Source organism: Balearica regulorum, chromosome 15 (assembly GCF_011004875.1).
Source record: "Balearica regulorum gibbericeps isolate bBalReg1 chromosome 15, bBalReg1.pri, whole genome shotgun sequence".
In the NCBI taxonomy this organism is placed as follows: Eukaryota; Metazoa; Chordata; class Aves; order Gruiformes; family Gruidae; genus Balearica; species Balearica regulorum.
The window spans coordinates 12490892-12516034 of NC_046198.1; the positions used below are offsets into that span (position 1 = coordinate 12490892).

General features: G+C 42.5%; 1 protein-coding gene across 4 annotated transcripts in view; it reads left to right on the forward strand.

Moving 5' to 3' along the window:
- CARD11 (caspase recruitment domain family member 11) overlaps window positions 1-18315 on the forward strand; it is a 63544-nt gene extending 45229 nt beyond the window's left edge. For all 4 annotated transcript variants that reach the window (XM_075767555.1, XM_075767556.1, XM_010309099.2 and 1 more), the window contains 14 exons: window positions 839-954; window positions 2720-2823; window positions 5459-5511; window positions 6314-6446; window positions 7015-7216; window positions 8066-8192; window positions 9301-9541; window positions 9955-10051; window positions 12068-12163; window positions 13119-13251; window positions 13813-13992; window positions 15149-15273; window positions 16116-16231; window positions 16787-18315. In XM_075767555.1, coding sequence (XP_075623670.1) covers window positions 839-954; window positions 2720-2823; window positions 5459-5511; window positions 6314-6446; window positions 7015-7216; window positions 8066-8192; window positions 9301-9541; window positions 9955-10051; window positions 12068-12163; window positions 13119-13251; window positions 13813-13992; window positions 15149-15273; window positions 16116-16231; window positions 16787-16991 — 1928 coding nt within the window. In that variant the 3' untranslated portion in view covers window positions 16992-18315. The remainder of the gene's footprint in view (window positions 1-838; window positions 955-2719; window positions 2824-5458; window positions 5512-6313; window positions 6447-7014; window positions 7217-8065; window positions 8193-9300; window positions 9542-9954; window positions 10052-12067; window positions 12164-13118; window positions 13252-13812; window positions 13993-15148; window positions 15274-16115; window positions 16232-16786) is intronic.
- The last annotated feature ends 6828 nt before the right edge of the window (window positions 18316-25143 follow it).

A 25143-nucleotide genomic window follows, 5' to 3' on the forward strand; every position in this document is an offset into this window, starting at 1 on the left:
ATTAATTTTAAATCTAGAGCATTGCAAAGGTTGGAGGGAGGGGGATTGACCCACCCATCAGCCAGCTGCCAAGTCACCAAATTTGTTGCTGTGTACTCATGTTTGAGCTTCTCCTAATTCCTCTTATTTATGTAACACTGTTCTCGAACCAAATACCATCTTAGGCAGCACTTCCTTTATTTGTTACGTGCACAGCATGCCCACTGTTGTACAAAATATGATGGGAAACATGGTTCCCGCTGCCAGACATTGTGTGTTAAACAGCGTGTTTGGTATCAGGTAATGTGCAACATTAGTACAAATTAGAGGTGCTGGGAAGTGAAGGAGTCCACAAAGACATTCACACTGCGATACCTGGGGCTGCTGAGGAATCTCAAGCTTCTTGGTCCCCATTGTAAATTTTTTGTTGAAAAAAAAAAAAAAAAAAAAAAAAGCATAATTCAGTGATCCAACCTTATTGCAGACTACCAGATTCAGATAATGAAGTTAAAACACAGATTAATAAACCAATCCTTCTTTATTTTGTCAAATAGTATTCATAGATCTAATAAAAACATACAGGACAGAGTTGAAAGAGAAAGTTGGCAAGAGGCTGTCAGAGTGGCATGCATTTCTGTTCTTTGTCGGGATGCTGACGTGGAAGGAAAGGGAGGCAGAGCTGCAGGGCTCGGGGCGCTTCCTGGAGCCTCTGTTCCCTGCAGGCTGGGGGAAACAAGATAAGCTGAAATGGAAAGATAACCTAAGTGTTGTTGCAAATCTGTGAAAGACTCTGTACTGAAAGTGATCTGACATAATTTTCTCTGGTGTCTGTATTTTTCTCTGTCATCTGTGAGCGCAGCAGTCAGAGCACAGGATGAAGACGGGGCTGATGCCAGCAACGGCCGCACAGACACGAGTTCCTCTAATTCTGTTTCCATCAGTAACTCCATCAGCAGCTGTGAAGTCAGCAAAATTGTAAGGAGCCTTCAGATGCCCCTTGCTTGTCTACAACTGTCTCTCCTAATGTGGTTCAGAGCTTTCTCAGCCCAGTATTAGCACTTCGCTAGCATCCCAGCTGTGATCACATTCAAGGCCCTTGTCAGGGGCTCCCTTAATCCTTTTACCAGCATTTTGTTCGAACCATGTTATTAGCCTTTTCCAAAATCACAGAATTGGTTTATGTTTATTTAAAGATATTTCAAAGGTATTTATGATCTCTCACCGTCTCCTCCTGCCATTTCACATTTACTCTTAGAAGGAAGAGATTTTATTTAAAAGCTGCTTTGTAATTTATTTAAGAAAATTTTCAGGGTTTTTTGAGTTCTCTAATGCTTTTCCTGTCTCTAAGTACCAGTGAGTGAGAAAAGGGGTGCAGATCACAGTTGGAAATTTCTGCATACCATAGACAAGCCATTTCTTCCCTGCTTGCTATATCCCCATAATCTCCAAAGGTAGATATTCCATTATACGTATGTGAGCACAGACACAGCAGGACAAGCAGACAGAGACAGTGTTCTTGCAGAGTGTTAATAACAAAGAACAAAACATCTTTCTAGAACACTGTGAAAAATGCTGCCCCCAGGAAATTAAAATTATATCCAAGAATAGCCAGGAAAGAACTCCCTGCCATTCATAATAAGCTTAGCTGTGTTAGGAATATTCTTTGGAATATCTATTGGATATTTAGATGACTTATACTGTCTTCCCTGTAGTACAATTTAGAGTTTAGTTTCCAGTTGTTGTGGTTTAACCCCAGTGGGTAACCGAGCACCACGCAGCCGCTCGTGCACCCCTCCACCCCAAGGAGATGGGGAGGAAAATGGAAAAAAAAAAACCCTCAGGGGTTGAGATAAAGACAGTTTAATAGGATAACAAAGGAAGAGGAGAACAACACCAACAACAACACGCGCACACACACACATATATAAAACAAGTGATGCACAAATGCAATTGCTCACCACATGCAGAACAAAACCCAACCGGATGCCCAGTCTGCTTCGGAGCAGCGATCCTGCCTCCCGGCTCACTTCCCCAGTTCTATCCGGAGCATGATGTTCTCTGGCAAGGAACATCCCTTTGGCCAGCCTGGGTCGGCTGTCCTGGCCGTGCTCTCCCAGCTCCTTGTGGCCCTGGCAGGGCGTGGGGAGCTGAAAGGTCCTTGACTTAGTGTGGACACTACAACTACCTGGAGACAACTGAAAATATCAGGGTGTTGTCAGCGTTATTCTCATTCTAAATCCAAAGCACAGCACTATACCGGCTACTAGAAAGAAAATTAACTTCATCCCAGCCAAAACCAGGACACCAATGTGCTAGATTAATAATTAAATGTATAGAGATTTGTATTTTTCTTCCTTATTCCTACTATTTATATATTTAAGTATACATACATTCTGCTTTTCATCCTCTTCCTCCTGTATGTCAGCTGTGCAACACATACTCCACAAATCAAAGCTAAAGTTAAAATTCTTTGGTAAATCAGCCAGTCATGTGGTCACAGTAAAAGGTAGTGTGCCAGCACACAAGCTGTGCATGTTGCTAAAATACTGGAATATATGAATATGAATGCTCTTGTATGTAGCATTCTGCATGTCTAGAATCAATTTTTCTTACTGTTGCATGTGCTTCGTAGCGCAGAGTACCACTGGCAATCTAGCAGGTTAATGATTCTGTAAGTTAGAAATAATAGCACATTTGAGACAGATAACCTTTCTGTCACTCGTTTGTTTTTTTTTTAAAGCAAACCCTGAGAAATCGCAACGACAGTATCATGTCTACCACTCCTGAGCCTCCAGGGAATGATTCAATAGTCCGACGTTGCAAAGAGGATGCCCCTCATTGCAGGTAGGTAGCCACGCTGGTGAAATATGCTCAGAACTGTTGTCACAAGGAGGTGGCAAAAAGGGCCGTAGACATCATTGCGTCTGTCTCTGGTTGGAGACTATTAGGCAGCAGGACTGACTTTCCAGACTTCTCAGAGCTGCAGTCCTTCATCCTTCATTTTGTCCAAAACACTCAGGAGTCTCTGATAGTTCAGCCGAGATGAATGACACAGTGATGCCACAGCAGCACTGACTTTTTAAATGTGCTGAAAGGACGAGGCACCAATGCTACTGGAGAATGTGCTCTACCTTTGTAGACTAGTACGGCTTCGCTTTTTGCTTCTCAGCTCCATGCTGCCTGTGTCTGTGTCCCTGTCCTTTCCCCTGCTCTCAGAGCTCCTCCTGCTCCTCTGTAAACTGCCAAAAGAGAGCTTGAAGGGGGGGAGGAGGGGAGGAGGGAGGTGTTTTTTGTCGGGCTCGGGGCTCTGTATCTCACCATAGTGATGGTGAGAAGCCCTTTGTTTCACCTTCTGCTGCAGCTTCCACTTCTGTCAGGTCATGGCTGGACTTCTCCCGCAAGTGAAATCGGATCAGCTGGGGAATGGGGAGTCAGTGGCAGGAAGGAGAGAGACCTTGCCCACCTCAGTCCCCTGAATGGCACTGACCCCTTTCCTAAAAGGTTTGTAGCAATGCAATCCTTGGACATACCGTTTTGGTGTTGGTGTCAACAGGATTGCTGTTGGTATCAGAAATATCAGAAGATGCAAATACATTCCCTAAAGGTCCCAAGCCAAACGAGAAAAGAACAAAGCCCCAGCAAACCGTTTTAGAAGAATGCAATGTATGTGGAGGGTTTCAATCTTTATTAGATCTATTTTTTTAGATCTAATAATTATTAGAACTTTATTTAGATTTTTAATGCTTTTCAAAACAAACTCATGTCTGGCAGACTGCTGCTTTTGCCTCTCCTCTGTGTAAAATTCTGCAAGACAGCTTTCCATTGAGGGCATCCTCAGCTAGTTCTCCCACACAATTTTCTAGACTGCTGAGGATTCAGGCAGAGTTTATTCTAGTCTCTCTTAGCTTCTACTATATTTTCCTCCAAGCCCCTTTTTAAAGTGTGTCCCATTAATTTAAGATGGAGAAGGGTTGTTTTGTTAACAATTTGAATATTTCATGTTTCAGGTGCTTAACTTGAAAAGCCTTTAGCACGCTTGAACATTTAAATATTTGCAGTATATTACACAATGCAGTAAAGATTACATGGATATTATTCATCTTGTGGACTTATTTCACTATAGCTCTGATTATATCCTGTTCCACATGTTAAGGCATGGGAAGACTGAACTGTACTGAAATCTGAAAATTTTTCTTATATTAGATGCTCTTTCCCATGGGCATGGGGAAGGAAAAGAAAGATATCCTGGTGCAAGGTCTGCGTGTGGCCTTACTTTTTTGAGCTAATAATCACTAAAGCCAAGTAATTCAAGAGCATGCCCAAAAGTTCACTGCAGTATGTAACTTTATAATTAGCCCACTAAGGTTTTTTAACTTGTTTGCAAACATAATCCAAAATAATTGCTATTTGCATGCCAAGTTGCAGGTTTCACAGTTCATCTGATCTTGATTTGCGTGAAAAAATGTGAGATCATAATTTAATATGTAGGAAAAGGTGTATTATTTCCCTGCTTATGCACAGTCTAAAAACAGCTGGTTCTCCCCAGACTGGCTGCAAAAATTCACCCTTCACCTGAAGCCAAACATGAGGAATATCAGCTCCGCAGGAGACCTACAAATCATTCTGAATGGGAAAAGCAATGAGCTGTTATTTAAACAGCTTTGCAACCAAAGGACGTGCTTTAATGAATCAGACAGGTCGCTCACTTGGATGGACATCCCCAATATTCCTTTAACAGCAAAATTTTGGTGAACTTTAATTGTTTGTGTTTAAGGCCAAGTAATCCAGTCACCCTTAACAGAAAAGGCTGTGTCAGTGGGAGCTGAACTGGGACCAGAGCTGTGGCATACAAGTTTCTGTGCAAAAGCCTTGCCATTCTGTTACTGTAGGTATCTGAGTAACCATGCAAGGTACCATTATAAAATACTTCAAGGACTTTAAATCAAGCAGGTAAATTACTCCTGTACTCCAGCACCTCAGTCACTTTCCATGCATTCACTTTGTCCGTCAGTGAGCTTCTGACATTTTTGATCTATCATGGAAAAAACCCATGCTGCAGTATATATACAGCAGGTATTATGCAACCATTTATCTCAGCGCTGAAGCAGGTATGGTGTAAGTCACACACATGAGACCATCAGTCAGCAGCTTCCCTTTGTTTTCAGCAATATCTTCGTTCCCGCACTGCTGTTAGCAGTTCTTCCTTCTGAATCTTCTTGCTGTTTCATGTGCTTCCCAAGTTGGCTGGCACATACTGTCTTCTTGCCATCTTCCTACTTCTTCCCTGGGCCCGCAAGTATGTTACTTGCTTATTTTTTTTGCAGCTGCACCATTGCCTAATGCAACACCTCCAACATCTTTCTTTTTCACAGAAAAAGTTCCTCCTTCAGAAATTAATGAAATCTGCTGAAAGTTGGAAAGTAAATAGCTTTCTCTCTCTTTTCCCCCTCATTATCTCATGCTTTGTTTTTAATTCCAGCCTGGTTGAAGAGGACAATGACAGCTTTGGATATGATGCTTTGGAGATGGATGGTAAGCGAGAGGATATCATTTGTATAGTTTAACTATGAGATCTATGTGGTTAACTCACCAGCTACAGGTGCTGTCAAATAATCAACTCCTGGTCTAAATAAGATGGGATACAAAGTCTAAGAAAAAATCAAGTCAGTTCATCACAAGAAGAAAACAAAGGGGCAACTAGTGGTGAGAATAAGAAAGCAGTTATTCCTGAAGAACTAAGTGAGAGAAGGATTAGACTGAATGAATAGATGGAGGGTGCTTGGCTGAGGTTTGCAAGTTGGTAAGACCTCCAGCCTTAAAACGAGGAAAGCATCAAATTGAGAAGGGAAAGAGTAATGAAGACAGAGCCAGACTCTTCTCATTGCTACCCAGTGAAAGGAGAAGAGGTAACGGGCACAAACTAAACAACAACCAATTCCATTTAAATGGGGGGGAGCGCTTTTTTACTGTGAGGGTGGTCAAACACTGGAACAGGGTTGTCCAGAGAGGTTGACTAGTCTCCATCCTGGGAGATATTAAAAACCCAACCAGACACGTCCTGAGCAGGCCTCTCTAGCTGACCCTGCTGTGAGCGGGGGGTTTGACTAGGCAGTCTCCAGAGGTCCCTTCCAACTTGCTGTTCTGTGAGAGTGATCAGGTAGGTCCAGTAAGCAGGACTGGCATTCCTTGCCATGGCCTGTGGACATGAATCATGCCTCTGCATCACGAATGTCCCCCTTCAGCTTTGGCTGGGATCAGTCCAACATCCATTTACCCCTTTTCCGTCTTTGTCACTCTATCTAGGACTCATTTTCATTCTTGTCACTCTTTTCAGATGACAGTCATGACAGGCAGTCACATGGAGCTCCTTCGGTGCACTCTTCCTCTTCTTCTCATCAGTCGGAAGGCCTGGATGCCTATGAGCTTGAGCATGTCAACTCCATATTTAGAAAGTTCTCTCTGGAAAGGTACTTGAGATGCCAGTTTACCTACCTTAGACAGAGACTGAGGGGAAAGGCTACTATGGTAGAGATCCTCCATTTATCTAGTAGTTGCTGAAGATATAATGGCAGGAATATGATGTCACAAGTTGTTTGCCAGAAATATCTCATGATACTGTGCCGAGTCTTTACTACTTTAAGTCGGCAGCAGTGTAACGTTATTTTGGAGCCCTTTCATATCCTGTAAACCAGTGGAGGTCATCCTAAAATTTCAAAAACTTCAAGGCAGACAAAAGGTTCTAGGGGCTTAAATTTATCCTTGTGGCCTTGTTACCTTGCTGCCACAGGTTGCTAGGTGAGGTGCTATTACACATGTGAGTTATTCAGTCATGTCAGAGCACTTGAAGCTATCCAGATGCTCTTCTCCAGAACTTATGCAGTAATGAGAAGGATTTCCTTTAGAGTCCTTAGATCCTAGTGCTTGCTAACGCTGAAAGTTTATTTATATATCTCTCATTTATTATGCACGCATTTAACTCTGGAGTGGTAGCTAAAAGCTGAGATAACTAACTGTTGCTTCCTTTCATGAACACAGACCTTTTCGTCCCTCTGTTACATCTGTTGGTCGCATTAGAAACTCCTGCCATACTATCCAGCGCGTAACGCTGAATGGAGACAGTCTCAATTCAGAAATCACTCTGGTTGGGGGTAATGATAAAGGGAGCTTTATTAGCTCTGTCAAGACAGGATCACTTGCAGAGAAAGCAGGTCTTCGAGAAGGACACCAAATCCTACTGGTGAGCATAAAATAATCAATAAACAGTATTGGATGTCTGTCCACCTATGTGCATGCACACTCACCGCAATAATTTCCTTCATTTTTACTTTTATCTTGCATTAATGACAAAGCATGTGACTCATGCAGAAGAAAATCTATTGACTATGAAAATATGGGAGAATCATATTTACGGTCATCCAACACATGCACACACTTTTGCACTTTACAGTAGCTCTGTATGGAAGAGATTAGAGCAACTGATGCTTTCTTTAATGCTGTGTTGTGTAGTACAGCCCCTTTGAATAAGACTAGAATGGGATTTGTTCTCGACTTCCTAGTACTTCCCTACCTGAAAGGAAGTTCATGCTACTTAGCATGGTGACTCCTAAACCGTTCTTTATAGTGGCCTGTCTTGGGACTGGACATGTTATGAACAGAAAGGGATACAGCTGCAATGTGAGTGGGAAAAAGGGCTGCACAGCTGCATACCTGTCCCTCCATCACATAAGCAGAAGTTCAGCGGTGCTTCTGCTAAGCTGCTCTTTCCTTAGTTTTCTCTCCATTGCCAACGTTCCCAAACCATTTTCCTATTAAAATGCCTCCAAGGGGAAAAAAAAAAAAAACCCACAACATATATTCCTGCACTACTTAGTACTGGGAAGCCTGGGATTGTCAAAAAGCTGCAGTTCTGTTGACTGCTAGAGTTCCTAATTTGAGAGAAAAGAAATTAAACATAACCTGCATCCTGATAGCAAAGCTCCTGCATTGTTTAATCAGAAAAAGATTATGCCGCTTTAAAAAAATGGTATAATACAATAAACTCAGAGATTGAACCCGCACTGGAGAGTAATATTTCTTTCATGTCTAGTTGGAGGGCTGCATCAAAGGGGAAAATCAGAGTGTTCCCTTGGATACTTGCACAAAGGAAGAAGTTCACTGGACAATTCAGAGGTGTGGTGGTCCAGTAACACTCCAGTACAAATCAAATCACGAAGGTAAGACCAAAAGTATTTCTCATCTCAGATAGATAGTCCCAGGTCTCTTATACTAACTTGTCTGGATGAGAATGACAGAACCAGAATATCCTTTGTATTGGTATAAATTTGAAGCATGCCTGCTGGTGTTAATTATAGCTACTCTGTGTAACTGCTCCAGCTTTTAGCTTTGTGACTGAGAACAAAAAAAGCCCGTATGCTTGTCACTACAGGACTCTGAAGAATTTACATGGTGGGCCAATAATGACATGACTCACAAAACACATCGAGCTTATTTTTATGTACAGTTTTCTGTAATACAATGTGGTGAGCTGCATCATCTTTATCCAGCTGAAGTCGATTTACCATTTACCTGATGGAGTTTCTCTGTTTATTACCTTTGTGGCTTTATTTTAACAGCTGGAGTGCATGTGTGATGAACAGAATTTGATTTTAGTGTTCATGGCCTGTAATGATAATTTCAGGTTATGGATCAAAAATTACATTCCAAAATCCATTTTTTGCTGGTGTATATAAATTTGTGGGGTTTTTTAATGCTGGTTAGAGAATTTCAGCTGCATAGATCACACAGGAAGTGATGTCTTTGATTTTCTTTGATGTTTTCAAAGGTAGGAAAGACTATTGCAATTTTTTTTTGAGCACCACTTAACTGCAGATAAAGCATGTTATAGATTGTGGGAGTGCCAATTAGAGCTAATAATAAAGGGAATAGCTTGTCATTAAAACTGGTGGCAGAACTCAAACTGTACGTACAGGATGGGCTATAGCTGCGTCTGCATCTTTGCTGAGAAGTTCTGTTTCACAGGTCATGTGTGGAGTACTGAAAATGGAGTTACCTAGAAGTATCATTATAATGAGTGTATTCTCACAGATTCTGATACCAGTAGCGTGAGCTGCTTCTAAATCAATGCCCCATCAGTGTCTTTAAGGCGCAGGCCTGTAACCTTGTTGTAACTAGTGTAACTAGCACTGTGGAAGCATAAACCCTCTCTCGGAGGACCCTCAGAATTTTGTGCTGTGTGCTTCTCCCAGAGGATGCCCAGCAATGCGGCAATACTGAGGTCTGACCAGTAGCGATCATGCATCTCCCCTTCCTTCGCTGCTGCAGGTTACCGGAAACTGCTGTCGGAACTGGAAGAAGGGCTGATCACGTCGGGGGACTCATTTCATATCCGCTTGAATCTGAACATCTCCAGCCAGCTGGACTCCTGCTCCCTGTCAGTGAAATGTGATGAGATTGTTCATATTCTTGACACCATGTACCAGGGGAAGCACGAGTGGCTGTGTGCCAGAGTCGATCCTTTCACGGACAAGGACCTGGAAATGGGGACCATTCCCAGCTACAGCAGGTGAGCGTAACGCTGAGTGACCACGGCTGAGACCAGTGGTTCTGTACACGGGGAAATTCATAGCTGCTGTAAGGAAAGGGGTATATGCCTTAATTTTTGAGATAAAGCCTGCTGATGTTAAACTGTAATATGAGCTGTAAAGCTTTAGGAAGGAGAGTCCAGATGTTACCTGAAAGAATAATGTGGATTTCTCAAAAAATAGCATAGAAAAATATGCCACGGAGATTCTTTAATCCTTAACTGCACTGCAGTCCTGCTCATTATTTTGTTCCTGCATTTGCTGTGTGGTTCAGGCAGTCCTCACTGCTATTTCAGTTTAATCTTTTCTGTAGGCACAGACCCATTGCAGTCCAGCCTTCTTCTGAGTGGTTTCAAAGATATCTTGATCTATGTGATCCCATCCTTTCTTTCAGAGCCCAGCAACTTCTTTTGGTGAAGCTGCAGCGTCTGATGCACAGAGGAAGCAGAGATGAGACAGAAAGCTCATATAATACCCTTCGGGCACTCCGGGTAAGTATCTACAAATAAGGTCTTTTTAAACACCTGTTACTCCACTGCTACTTGTTGTTCATTATGTTAATTTTACAGAAAATCCTGCTTATACTCTATGTAGGTTTTGACTACCCCAGGCAATGGGGACCTTAAGTTTACTTTAAATAATATTGTCCCTGGCAATGGAACTAGTTCCGGCACGCTATTAACCCTTCCAACTACGAGGGAGTACACTTTAAAAGTCTAATATCTGTTCTGTGTCTTAGATAATCCTTTTCATTCTTCACTGCCTGTAAGCCTCTAATGCATCTTCATATACACACGAGGAAGAAGCTGTGTCCTTGGTGTTAATAATCAGAACTATTTATCTCCTGCTGTGAACAAGCATCTAATCTACAGAGCTATCATTGTCCCATATTAGAAAGACATGTCTCTTCCAACCTACACGCTATGGAGAGCAGTGGGATTATCAAGTCTTCACACACAAGAGCCCTGCTGATTTCTCCTTTTCCCTCAGTGAAATTAATTTGACTTTTCATTTTTTAGACCAAATAATTCCATCTTTACATAATGAAAAACTAACTTCCTGGTGTATTAGTTACCATAAGTTATGGTTAACATCTGTTTAACATCTTTGTCGGTGACATAGACAGTGGGATCAAGTGCACCCTCAGCAAGTTTGCCGACGACACCAAGCTGTGTGGTGTGGTCGACACACTGGAGGGAAGGGATGCCATCCAGAGGGACCTTGACAGGCTGGAGAGGTGGGCCCGTGTGAACCACATGAAGTTCAACAAGGCCAAGTGCAAGGTCCTGCACGTGGGTCAGGGCAATCCCAAGCAAAACTATAGGCTGGGCAGAGAATGGATTGAGAGCAGCCCTGAGGAGAAGGACTTGGGGGTGTTGGTGGATGAGAAGTTCAGTGTGACCTGGCAGTGTGCGCTTGCAGCCCAGAAAGCCAACCGTGTCCTGGGCTGCATCAAAAGCAGCGTGACCAGCAGGTCGAGGGAGGTGATCCTGCCCCTCTACTCCACTCTTGTGAGACCCCACCTGGAGTACTGCGTCCAGCTCTGGGGGCCCTGGTACAGGGGAGACATTGAGCTGTTGGAGCGAGTCCAGAGGAGGCCACGAAGATGATCAGAGGGCTGGAGCACCTCTGCTATGAGGACAGGCTGAGAGAGTTGGGGTTGTTCAGCCTGGAGAAGAGAAGGCTCCAGGGAGACCTTACAGCACCTTCCAGTCCCTAAAGGGGCTACAGGAAAGCTGGAGAGGGACTGGTTGCAAGGGCATGGAGTGACAGGACAAGGTGTAATGGCTTTAAAATGAAAGATTTAGATTAGATGTTAGAAAGAAATTCTTCCCTGTGAGGGTGGTGAGGCACTGGCACGGGTTGCCCAGAGAAGCTGTGGCTGCCCCATCCCTGGAAGTGTTCAAGGCCAGGTTGGATGGGGCTTTGGGCAACCTGGTCTAGTGGAGGGTGTCCCTGTCCATGGCAGGGTCCCTTCTTTGAGGTTCCTTCCAACCCGTACCATTCTGTGATTCTGCAATAAGTTATTTTTAGAGCTTGGGAGACATATATGCTTCTAATATTTGTAGAGACACCATAGCCAGTGCTTGTATTTGATTTCAATCGAGGTTAAGGGTCACACATTCCTTCTGTACTCCAGTCCCCACTGATCAAAGGGAGAGAGGTCACTGGCAGAGATGCTAGTGAAAGCAAAAGCTTTGCATGCTATCTCTTGGTGCAGAAATCACCTCTTTCATACGCTGTGGAGAGCAGTCTCCTGTGAAGAAAGGAATGTGGAAGAGCAGTTACAGAAGCGATGTTTCTCAGCATAGGCCATGCTGCGTCTACAGTTTGCTTAGAACATTCTGTTTGGGATAGATATGCATCAGTCATTATCCCTTCTATTGGAAATACAAAGTATCTGCTTTTGCTTGTTCTGTTTCTCACATGCTGTGATTTAAACAAACAACAAACAAAACAAAACAAAGAGGGAGGAAAAGACAAATTCTTGTGTTATTTTTTACTAGAATACATTGCAGCCAGAGGAGCCCGCCCCACAGAATGACCCAAAAGCCAGCCCTCGCCTATCCAGAGCAAGCTTTCTTTTGGGCCAAATATTACAGGTAATAAAGTTCAAATCCTCCACGCAATGTCTGAAATAGTGAATCTGAATGGCAGATATTCTCAAGCTATCCTAATTTCCCCAGAAACCCCACCTCAGCTATAGAGGTTGTATCGAGATTTATTCCCGTCAAAAACACAATTAATATATGAAAAAAGATGAATGGGTCACGTTTTCTAACTGCTCTTGTGATGTGGGGGGTTTATTTTTAAGTGCATGCCTTCCGTTACTGATGTAGTGTGACGAATCAAACACGTCTGCCATCAGAGGCTGAAATGTGTTTTGCTTGAAGCGCAAGGACAAATCCATTGGGCTAGACCAAATCCCCAAGTCTCTGTGAGGTGAGGTTCCATCAGAAAATAGTCCTTTAATTTGAGGTCAGTGACTCTGAGTGTGACAGAGACTTGTGTGAGTGAAGGACAAAAAAGTCTTGAGAAAGAAGGTGGTTGTGAAGGTTAGCAAATATACAGGAGGAGGAATTAATATTTGGATAGAGGAATCGTTGGGTGGATGGGGAATGAAAGCATGAAGCCTATTTCTCAGTGTAAAAATGTGCCATTTGGGAGGTTTTAAGTCTCCGTGGTACAGCAAAGAAGAGGCAGAGTTTTGGGTATAACCTGTGATACATTTGTGCAATTACTTGGTGTGGGTACGTTACTCTGCTGTGGACACATCAGCACTTGTGCTGGTGATAGCAGGGAGCTCTGCGAAGAAAAAGAACATGTTGCTAAGAGCAGAGAACAAAATAAGAAATCCCAAAGGGGATTAACAAAGGCTCTGAATCAGATCTATGATATTTAAAGAGCCTTAGAATTCAGTCAACAGATCCATGGAGTCTTGGCTTTGATAGACATAGGCAATTCAGATCTTGTAGAGAACAAGTGTGGGCTGATGAATGCATAGGAGAATAAAGAATGTAAGAAATGAGGGTCAAATCTCTTTGTTCACCTTTTCAGTTTGTCAGTAGGTCTGAAAACAAATATAAGCGTATGAATAGTAATGAGCGAGTCCGTATCGTCACTGGCTGGCCCTCTGGTCTGGCACGGACCTCATCTGAAGCAAAGAAGCTGTTGCCTGATAAATTGGAAGGTATGAATATAAAATAGTAATGGCTTTTACACACATGGCACTAATATGAAGGCCTACGTTAAGGTCTATATAACAGCATGGCTGTGACAAATGTCATAGATCTTTCCTATCACTAGCATCTGTGGTCCGCTCTATGCGCAAATTCGACAGCATTTGTGACCAAAACTGATTTTGCTAAAAGTGCTTGGGGCACTAAGCCTTCGTGACCAAGTTTAGGACACTGAAACTTCCTGTTTGGTTGGCAGTTTTTCCTAGGTGCTTTCTTGCTCTTTGTCCAAAAACATTTAACTCAAAGTAAGGCAAGCCTATAAGCAGAAAGATTCTCCAAGCAAGTGTCCTGTTAAACTATGAAATAATCTCTTGAAAACTAAAAGGCACTTGAATTCTTTAGTATTAGGTTGGACATTATGCTACTGGATATATAGTAAAGACAACCCTGCCAAAGAGAAGGAAGGACTGTTGTGACTAACCATGTCATTTCTAGTTCATGTGTTTCTCCTTTTTTTTCTCCAAATACTGATGGAGAGGAACCAGAGGATAAATGTCTTGTTCTTTACTCAGATTTGGATTCCGAAAATGAAATCAGTAAGAGGCTCAGTCTGATCCCTTATAGCCTGGTGAGACCAATCCACTGTGAGCGCCGGCGCCCTGTGCTTTTCACTCCCACCATGCTTGCCAAGACCTTGGTACAGAAGCTTCTCAACTCTGGAGGTGCCCTGGAATTCAACATATGCAAGCCAGGTAATGGGATAAAAGAGGACCATGGCTGTTAACCCTCAGTGTTGGAAATATGAACATATATATGCGTGCACATGTAGGGGCATGCGCATGTGATAGTTGCTTGAGGTACTTGAAGCCACATCAGAGTTATGTGTAGCTATAAATCCTGCTTTTTGAGAATATCTGAAATATTTGAATGTTTTTGAGCCAGCCAGTGCACATGGTTATGAGATTCTGTGGCTATGAATATTATCCATGTGTATGCTGTGCGGTTGCTAGGCTGCCCCTCAGAGACTGAAATGCTGCGAGTGCTCTTTCTGCTTGCATACTGTTTGCATACTGCATATCTAGGCAATGTGAAATTTTGATTAATTTGTTTCTAGTATTTGCCATTATGAGGAATATCTTCCCTAGAGCAACTTTAGGTTTCTATCTCGTCCAAGGCTGTGAAGATTGTGCATTTGATCTACTCGAAAGGCTGATTTTCTTCCATGCTAAGTATTCACTATTAAAGCAATATGCAGTACCATGATTGCTGTAGGGCAGGATTGTATACAACACAGCATTAAACACAGCTGACGTTTCATTTTTACACTAATATTGAATACCCACCGCATAGTATGCAGTCTTACAGATATCCAGACAGAGAAACTGAAAAGTTAAGTATTATAATAAATATCTCCTGTCTTGCAACATAAACCAAAAGCTTTGATGTAGAGCTGCAATTCACAAGGGGGCCAGTATCACACATTGCAACCTAAGCCAAATTTTTTGAAACTTTAAACACAAATGTTGGAACACTAAATCCTTGTTTTAGGAGCCTGTACCAAAGAGACCTTCTTTTTTTAGCACTTCTCAGCATCCTCCAGCTCTGAAATGTTCCTGTATAACATTAGATGCTGGAATTGTATTTACTGTTTTAATTTAATGCCTTCATAGTGTTGTAGTAATTGTCCAAGGACTCATTGGTGCAGGATATAGCTGAGATGCTCAGCTGTGATCCGATTAGGCTTTAATTGAATTCAATGGAAGAAATGAGGCAGCTGTTGAGACAATTCATTGCTCGTCGTCTTTCCCTGAACCATCCTTACATCCTACGTGAAGTACTGTTGGATCGTTTTCTAGGTGTTCTGTTGTCGTAATCTTGATTTTTGTCCTCATCCACATCTCTTTCCAGATATTGTAACAAAGGAAGAGTTCTTAAGGAAGCAAAGAACAGAGACTATCATCTTCAGCAGAGAGAAGAATCTGAACACATATGAATGTATCGTACCTGCCAATATCGAGGCTGTCACTGCCAAGGTGCTTAGAGTACTCTGTACCCCCTCAGCAGGCTGTCTGTGAACCTGTCTGCAACGTATGTCTCCTCTTTAATAAGAGACTGGCCAATTCACAGTTGCACGTTCTCTCTCTTGCCCACCTTCAATATCAGATTTATATTTATTCTACCAAATGGCTTTTATTTGTGCTCTTGCTTTTCCTTTTCTTTTTCATCCTCGGCTATATCCTTTTATATTCTTGCTCATTCCCTGTGATGACCCACATTGATGCAGCAAAATATCCTTTCATTTTCTATGCTCCATCCCTTATTCAGTTCCTTTTCATATCATAAGTATATATGAATGTGCGAGAGAGTAAGAGATACAAGGGCCCAGACAAGAGAAAGGATAGCCTGAAACACAGACACGGGGGTGTACAGTACAAAGATAACAATGTCAAAGACTGAGATCTCATATCAAGTGGAGTAGATTTGATGCACAGCATGGAAAAAAAGGAGATTTAAAGTGTTGGTTTTTTCTCTCACAAGTAGTTGCAGTAGATGTTCTCTCTGAAAAAGAGCAAGTATGTGTGTTTGTGTGTATATGTAAAACTGGTATTTTATCATACTCTTCATCTTTAGATCAATTCATTTATATTTTAAACCTTTTCAGAAAGCTATTAAGCTTAGCTGTTATTTGACTGACTAGTTTTAAACCAGTAGGAGGAGTTTGGACTTTAAATGTATATTTGATTAAAAGGTTTTAAATCAGTACCATGGTAAATGGAGAGCTTTTCAGCTGACCCCATAAGGTACGGATACCTTTATCTCGAGATTAGACAGCAGCGACTGTTCCTTTGTGACACTGTTATGACTTTGTTTTTAGAACAAGCATTGTCTCCTGGAAGCTGGAATAAGCTGCACAAAGGATTTAATCAAAGCCAAGATATATCCTATTGTTCTCTTTATCAGAGTCTCAGAGAAAAACATCAAGAGGTTCAGGTAACATATCAAACCTTTTACATATTTGATATTCCATCTTATCCAGTGAATAATTCTTGAGTCCAATAATGTTCTCACTGAGAGAAATAACGAACCTCTTCTCTCTTCATCTGGTGCTGCTACGTGCACTATTTCCTCCCATGACTCCTCCCTGAAATCTTACAACCGGGGAAAGCAGGAATTCCCCAAATCTAGCCCTCTTTCACTGTCACTGATAGCATAGAGCGTTGTGAGAGGATGAGACTGAAGAATGTGTGGGTTTCTCCATGCTCAGCACTCCCACAGCATTTCTTAAGGTAATGCTAGCTGGAAGAGGAAAGGTCGTAAACACTTGTGCTCTCCCTACATCCTCTTAAATTGTTTCCCCATAGCAAATATTTTTCCTTGGGGGCAGCATGGATGTAGTGGGAGGATAGACCTGGAGTAGCTGTATTCTCCACTGCTTTTATTGCTTGTATATAGTCAGTAGAAAATAAATTCTTGATGGGGCAGCTGGGACTACAGGATTAACTTAAAATGTAAGACATTTATTTTTGGTCTGTTCATTTGATACAGGAAACTATTGCCAAAGCCGGAGACTGAAGATGAGTTTTTACGTATGTGCCGTCTGAAGGAGAAAGAACTGGAAGCACTGCCGTGTCTTTATGCCTCTGTGGAGGCAGATGCATGGAGCAGTATTGAAGATCTTATCCGAACAATAAAAGACAGGATCGGAGAAGAGCAGCGTAAAACCATCTGGATAGATGAAGATCAGCTATAAAAAACTATAAGTAAAATGGAGCTCTTTGGTGACAAATGGACATACCCAGGTGGAGTAGGGGCTAGCAGAATTCTCTGGTTAGGTGCCCAGTGCTCACTCCTGTTTCACCCTGGCTGGCTGGGGACTTCCTGCTGGCAGAATGCATGTATGGAATGGAACTGGAGCTGTGTTGAATAGCCAGCGTCTCAGGTGCTGGGGATCTGGGATACAGGTCAGACCACAGCCACCATCACAACTTCTGACCCACCGGCATCTCTTAAGGGACAGCGACTGTGTAACATGTGAGAAGGACAAAGATCTTGAGAGGGAGCTCGGGGTAATTTATTATGTTAAAAATATGCATCACATTTGGCTCATTGAAAACTCCTGATGAGACCAGATTAGTGGAATCTAAGATGAATAAAGCATGAGGATTGGGCTAAAGGATGCGGAACCAAGATGTGTCCCACGCACATGCTGAGGTGAGATTCTGAACGTGCACAATCAGGGAAGCTGAAGGCTGGTTGGTAGCAACACTACCGCTGATGGCCATAGCAGCTCTGTAGCCCTGTGTTTCCATAACCATTTTAATCGGAAGAGAAGAAAATAGCTATTATTCCTGGCATTAATTAAAATGACAATTTTCCCTTCCTTTTTAAACCCAAGTTTTATTTAACAGTTTTTCAGGTTTCCTTTGTAGTCCTGGCACTTACAGGAAAATAGACTCCCCTGTCCCAGCACACATCAGATCTTTCCAGATCTGCCAATGCTTCATTTAGTTTATCCCTGCCTCTGCATTGTATTCATTTGTACATCTCTCAATTTTTAACATTTTTTACTTGTGAAAAATACCATGGTGCCTTCTCCAGACAACAGGTTTCTCTGTTTCTCCACTGAAATCTGTATTTCTCTACAACATCATCGCCTGCCAACATGCCTGCTCTCAACAGGAGGGACTGTTCTGAGAAGAAGAAAAGGAAAATTTCATAAGCCAGTAATCACTGCAAGCCGCTCAGTCCTTGACCTCTCTGCCATGATCGACAGCCAGGAGACCAGCACGCATCACACTGTGCTGTGGCCAAGTAGGATAATATTTTTAAAAGTGTGTACGTGACTTAGAAGACCACATCCCGTTTTCAAAAGCACTTAACTCCTCAGAGAGTTTCAGTTCCACTGATAATAAGTGGGACTTAGACTCCTAAATATCTTCAGTCTTTTAAAATTTTTCCTCTATACATTAGACACTGTTTTGAGACTGCCAAATTGATTCAATAAAACTGACCAGACAATAATGACTTGCACAACTGCTGATCTGAAATGCAATAAAAATTGACCTACAGATGAAGAGTTGTACATCCCATTATCTTCAGATCCTTCATTCCTTGCCATATCCCTCCCTCTTAAGATGCATTTAATAACAAATTTACCTTTGCTTCTGTGTTCATCCCCAGTCCCCCATCTTGGTGCTTCAGGCTGGCGTGCAGCAGCTGGCAATGAAAAGCAGAATCCAAGCAAAACATCTGGCCTGGTTGCCCTCACTAGATCAACTGCTAGGTGGTCTTTGCAATGAGCTTCTGATGTGGTGGGTGTCTCTCAGGTAGATTGGGTCAGTACATGTTGGCTTGTACGATCGTGCTTTTCTGCTCTTCTCTTTTATGCACATCATTTTTTAACTAATGGTATCTTCTAGAAGTCATTCATGTCACTCTACATCTAACTTTCTGCTGCTGTGTTTCTCAAATTGTTAATGTTTGAAAGAGTGTTCATAGCTAACATTTCTCAGAGAATAGCTCTTTACCTGCCCAATGCCATCTGTTTGGACTGTACATGCAGGGGCATACTACTATTTTGCCATCTCTTCACAAAGTCCAGGCTGCATACACAATTTGCGGCTCCCTGCAGGGCAAAGAATGACAACCAATTGGGTATATATAGAACAAATTGGATGATTCTTCAGAGATTCTCTGCAGCTCAACCAGAAATGAGAAAGTATCAGTTGGAAAAGCTAAGTCTTTCAGGAGCATTTTGCATTCATTCTTAATGTCCTGATAACACAACCTTGTGTAACAGATGCCTGTGATTTGTTACTGCCCCTCTTGTGATAGCTTTGGGTCCACAGCTGAGCAATGGGGGAGGCTGTAAGAACATTTCTCAGCTGCTTCAGCAAAAAGCTCAGCCAGGTCAGCATCAGATCCCTTCAGGAGCAACCAGCTGACTGCTCACCGGACAGAACTCGTAGGATGTCCGTGTCCCACTGGCTGTGCCGCAGGGATCAGTTACATCTGGTGGAACAGCTAGAACAGACGGCTGGTGGGGTGGAGGGGGTGAAGTGTCTCAAACTGTCATGGTTGTTTCTGCAGTGATCTTCTCCCACCACAGCTTTATTTCTGAGTTCTCTTTACACAAACAACATCTGTGAATGTGATTTATCTCACTTAACTTTAGACATAGGAAAGGTATATGCCAGAGTCTAAAGGAGGTTCCTTTTACAATGAATGGAGATATACCTCCAAAGAGCTATTTGTCTAACTTACTGTAGATGGCTATCTAAGGATGAGATGAATTGCCCTCTGAACTGTCTGGGGTTTTTTCATAGACTACAGAAAGAAACTACAGAATTAGCCTGGCCTTTAGCATTTAGCTTTTTGATCTGTAATTTAGGACAGCTAAACCACCTTATGGGAAAGGTGGAATGAGAGATTGAGGCAGAGCACAAGAAGAGATCTAATTATTTCTGTGAAACAAGAGAGGAGTGAATACATGGAACAGACTTTTCTTCTTGCTATCTGAGTGCATCTCCTGTAAATCCCCAGCTCTGCAGACGCTGTAAGGCATTGTGGTTGTCTACTCATGTGATGCAAAGCAACCAGACTCTGTTCAGCGAAGTTCACGGGCAGAGCTGTGTGCTGTAGCTGCATAACCCTCATCTCTCTTTCACTTGATGGAGAAGGACTGAAAACTATATTCCCCCTTGACTTCTGGATGTGAACTCAAAGAGCAAATCTATAGCTGGAGCACACTCCCAGAACTGCAACAGAGCAAAAGTGGCCATTACCAGTTACACTAGCCGAGGAGGTGCTTCTGATCTAGGTCCAAATGCTGTCCATCTAAACTGGAAGAAATTGACCTCTGCATCTTTTGAAATATATTCAAATCTACAGGCTTGAAAAGAGACCATGAATTTCTCTAAATGTCAGTGTTGGAATCGGTGAGGATTCCAAGTCCTGAACTGGCAGATTTGAAGTGCAAGCTTGGAACTTGGGCTGTAGATCGTTGCAGTATTTTTCATTCTGCTAAGTCTCACTTGTGAGGAATTGCTTTAAGCTACCAACCACTTCCCTCCTCACATATACATGTCATTTACACAAACCTGGGCTCCTCAGCACGTATACAAATGCCCACCCAGGCACAGGCAGCTTCAGCAGTGATGATCAATTGTATGATTGAAAAACTGGAAGCAATGACTGAGAAAACAAAATGGAAATACTGTAAATGTTTGTTGTAAACAGTATCACAACTGAGTCAAAGCAGACTCTCAGCCTGATCTCATCAAAGGGTAAAGCTGGGATAAGTTTTATGTTGGAGTATTCTTTGGCTGTTTTGGTATTGTTAGACAGCACTTGGTATAGGATCTGTGATCAATAACTGGACTTGCAGGTACCACTGAAATTCAGATAAATTCTCTGACTCGGTCTAATAAAGAGGAAAATTCAAGCTGCAGACCCGAGTTTGAACTGGATGCCGTGCGTGGAGACCCGAGGTCAGAGCAAGCTGCCTGACAGAGGCAGGTCTGGGCACCAGCTGTGTATGTCTCTCTAAGGGAAGCAACATTTGCACCACCATGTATGTCTAAAGGAAGCAACATTTACACCACTGTGTATCTCTATCTAAGGTAAGCAACATTTACATCAATCCATTTGAAAATCAACTCACTCAAGGTTTTTAATTGAAGTCTGGGAACATTTCTCAGCAATCTGTATATTATTTTTAAAAAGGAGTTAACAAAGTGCAGCAATTGCCCTATATTTGGTATGCTGCTACTTCTGTACAAAGGTGTGAAGCATAGGATAATACCTGCCTTTCAAAATCTAGTATTGGAAAACTACTACTTCTTTCCTTTAAGAGCTCACAAGAGCTTGTTGAAAAATTTTCAGATTGATCTTTGGAAAATGTCATTGAAAATTGGCCACTAGAAAATGCAATTGGAAAATTTTTCAATGGTATATTGTTCTGTTAGAAAATGTGTTTTCATCCAAATCAATTGCCTATGGAAATGTTTCCATTCTAACATTTCATTTTTTAAAAATTTAAAGAATTTCAATAATACTGCAGCAGTCCTTTTTAATATTTCACACACTTTCAAACTTTTACCTAAAACCATGTTTTTGTTTTAAATTTTTTGTATTTACAGTTGAAATATTTTTAAAAGTCTACATTTAAACATTTGATTTGATTGAAGTACTTGTTGAAGAAAATTTTTTATTTTATGTTTATGTATTACAAAATAATGGAAGTAATGGCTTTACAGCTATCAGCTGTGGTATAATGTCTATGATCACAAGAAAAAAACTGAATCTGGCTTTGCATTTTGTTTAACACTGCTGCTAAAATGATGTATTATATAAGTCAGTATCATGCAGTTCAGCACATTGGGGAATTGTTGCAGGTAAAAATTTCATGCAAACTTTATTACACAGAATTTGATATTCCTTTGAATCAGGATTCTGGCTGGAGGCTAAGCTGTCAATCGGTCTGTCTGCAGCACAGACAGCTCTGGCAGCACGATTTGCAAGGGAGTAGGAACACACACAAAGCAGACTTTTGCCTATGAACTTTAAGTGGAGATAGTTGCCAAAGCTGGAAAAGTGCCTGTAAATCTGTTAGAGGTTTCTGTATCCTTTTATGCCAAGCTATTTTCATGGCCTAGGGTTTGAAAACTCTGTAGCAAGGATGAAGTCAGAGAGATGCTGTTCAGGTAGACTCAATTCAGCCCTGAGGGGCTCAGGCTGCGTGAACCCTGGGGCTGTCACGCGGGTTACAACGCCGCATGGGCACACAAGGCTGAGATGTTTAAGCAGCAGTTACTATGCTGTCCCCCGGGGACTGGAAAAGCAAGACACAGTTAGGGCTTTGGAACTTCTGGGAGAGCAACATTCTAGGGTTTTGCAATTATTTGAATTGAGTACTCCAAGCCATTCAGCATTAATCAGCTTATACCGAGGAGCCTGTCAAACGTGTTCCCCTTTGTTACCAGCTCCCTTGCTCTCGTTCAGTTCTGAGAACTGAGTAGTATAGCGCTATTTTGTGCTATATACTATCATAAAGTATGCAAGATTTCTACCAAGAGATTGTGATTCCTTTCTTATAAGTTACTTTGTTTTGCCCATTTCTCCTGCTTGCTCCTTGTTCGCTCTCCGCTCCACGTAACGTGCCGGCTGATTCAGGGTTTGTAGCCCTGAGATCCTTCATCAGAGCACTACTCTGCAGTGGTCTGGCGCACCAAAAGATTAAGGAAAGTGTGTAAATTGAAACTGTAATTCCAGAAAAACCTTGTGCTTTACCAGACTTGCCTGTAGAAGAAAAGGAGGTTCTCCCATGGATCAATACAATGTGCATTTTGACTTTGGAGACCAAATCCCGGCGTGATTTTGGTTCAAGCCCAGTGAGTAGGGTTCTTCTGCTCTGGCAGCTTGGATGGCAGCACAATCGTTGCCTGGGACATCCCTCCTGGCACAGCAGGAGTCACACCGACGCTGCTCGGCATCTGGAGGAACTGGGCTAACCGTTCTGTCTGACGCTTTCCTGAACAGAAAACCTAATTCAGCCAACACAGTGCTGAAAGACTACGACACGAAATATCCTCCCGTATCTTTCAGGTACTGCAGAATTCTGCCGTGCTCCCAGAAATCACACTTGATATTTCTGCAAAACTATCTCTAGCCCTCAGGGATGATCCTAGATCCAAACGCTGAAGAATCCGTGCCATTCTCACGGACTTTCCCCAAGTGTTTCTAGTGTAAATTTTGATCTCTGAGCCTGCAAAACCAAACAGAAGGCCTCCCCTCCCTGCAGTCTTAATCTGTAGAACTAACGCTTCTTTGTGAAGAAGGTGTTGTTAACGTCTTTGTAGAGATAGAGCAAGTGGATAGAGCTGTTGTGGCTTCTCAACGCCAGGGTCTGGCTCCCCGACCCCTGCGCAGTGCCGGCTCCCCTCGGTCCACGCCGCTTTAGCCTCAAGACTCTGAATGAGAGTATAATGCAACTCTGGCAGCTGTATCAAGGATTTGAGTGGTGGCTGCCTTAGGTGGTGAGATTTCTAGTTTGATTTGAGAACCCTACCAGTAAGCCAAGTTAGAACAACAGGAAGCTCATCCACCCTCCTCCCCCGCCTCCTTTTTTCTGTTTCTCTGCTGCAGAAACTTTCTGATGTTCAGATCAGAGGCTCTCCGGGGTGAAATGCACCATTAGTCACTGGAAACAAGGGAAAAAAAGACCCTTTAAAAGCAGATGGTGGGTGATAGAGAACCTGTTTGAGAGTAAATATCTACAACAGCATGTCTGCTTCATCAGATATTAGCATCAAAAGCTGTCTAACAATTTAGCAACAAACAGCAATATTGATTTTCTTCCAAACCGCAGATACAGAAAGACAAAGATGGAGAGGTGGCTCTTTCACAGGATCTCCATCGTGCCTGGGCAAATAACGAGACCAGACCGCCAGACAGTAAAGTACCTGCACACACAATCCCATCAGTGTGGCAACGGCAGCCTGCAGCTTAGAGGTTGTTGAAGGATACACGAGCTAGCTCAGCTCCAGGCTCATCCGGAGTGTGTGCAGAATGGAGTCACCATCCCAGGGATGAAGAACTGGGACCAGGGCCAGGACAAGGCTGTTCCCACCAGGGAAAATGGGAAGTAGTGTAAAGTAGTGGAGCTGGGATGGAGTGTGGAAGAGCCCTGGAATGCAGCTTGCTTCCCTTGCTGTTTTAAAGGTACATGAAATAATTCCTACAAAGCAGTCCGAACAGTAGTAGCTACCACTCCACCCGTCCCTCCCTCAGATGCAGTAGCCATCCTGACTTTTCAGGGCACTGGCAAAATAGGCATTTTGCCACCTTGGCAATCTGGAAAAATTCCACCTGAGAACTAAGATGCAACTGTTTTCTCCTTTATTCTCTGTCCCAACTTTTTCACAAGTTGGTAGGAAAGAGTCCTTGTGGTCAGCAGTCAGGTCTTGGAACCATTTCTTGATGACAAGTGTTAGGTATATCCAGTCCTTTGGAGAACAGCTTTTTTTTTTTCTGATTTAAATTCACTGCAACTAGTGGTCTTACATCAATTATGTATACTTCTCCTTGTCTCTCTGTCTGAAATGTCAGTGAATCTGATAATTTTTGCTCACAGAAGAAGCAGGGAACTAACAAGGATCTCTGGCACAGCCTGCAGTGATTGCATCTACCACAGCATTAGCAAAACAGCAAGGAAACAGAAACAGGCACTGAAACCTGCTGAAGTTCAATCCCCTGTTCACAAGCTAGTATTCAGAGAGTAGCTCCTAACGTAGTGCTTACGAAGGCACCAGGGCACATCGGGACAGTGCTCAGGCAGGGCTACACAAGGCAATCTCTAGCCATGGACACAGGGACATCCAGAATGTTCAGGAAAGAAATAAACATGGTAAGAAATAAAGAATAACTCATAATTAAACTGAGAGATTTATTCCTGGCATAAATGGACAATTCCATTACCTTTCAGTAATGAACCTTCAGTTCAGTCGAAATACACACCAGAAGAAACCAAGCTGGATATCGACTCTGACCTAGTTGGAGTTCTTTACAGTAACATTACTGTATTGTTAAAATACTGTTTTAAGAGCCAATTTTTGGTTGTTGCCTTCATTTTTACACCCTAGAGAAAGCCAGTGGGGTAAACTTCTATTAAATGAATGTGAAAAATTGATGGCTGGTTCTAAGTGCATGTTTATAAATATAACATCAAATCCAGTGGCTTACAGCAGCTTCTCTCCCAAACAGCTCTGCCCTCCGAGCGCTGCCTACCCTGCTCTAGTAATGGTCTTTCTCTGACCAACCTCCTGAAACAAGCAGTCTTCCAAAAACAACCTTATGCTGGTGAGATTTGGCTTTGTCATTGTAGCACATCTGCAACGTTTACT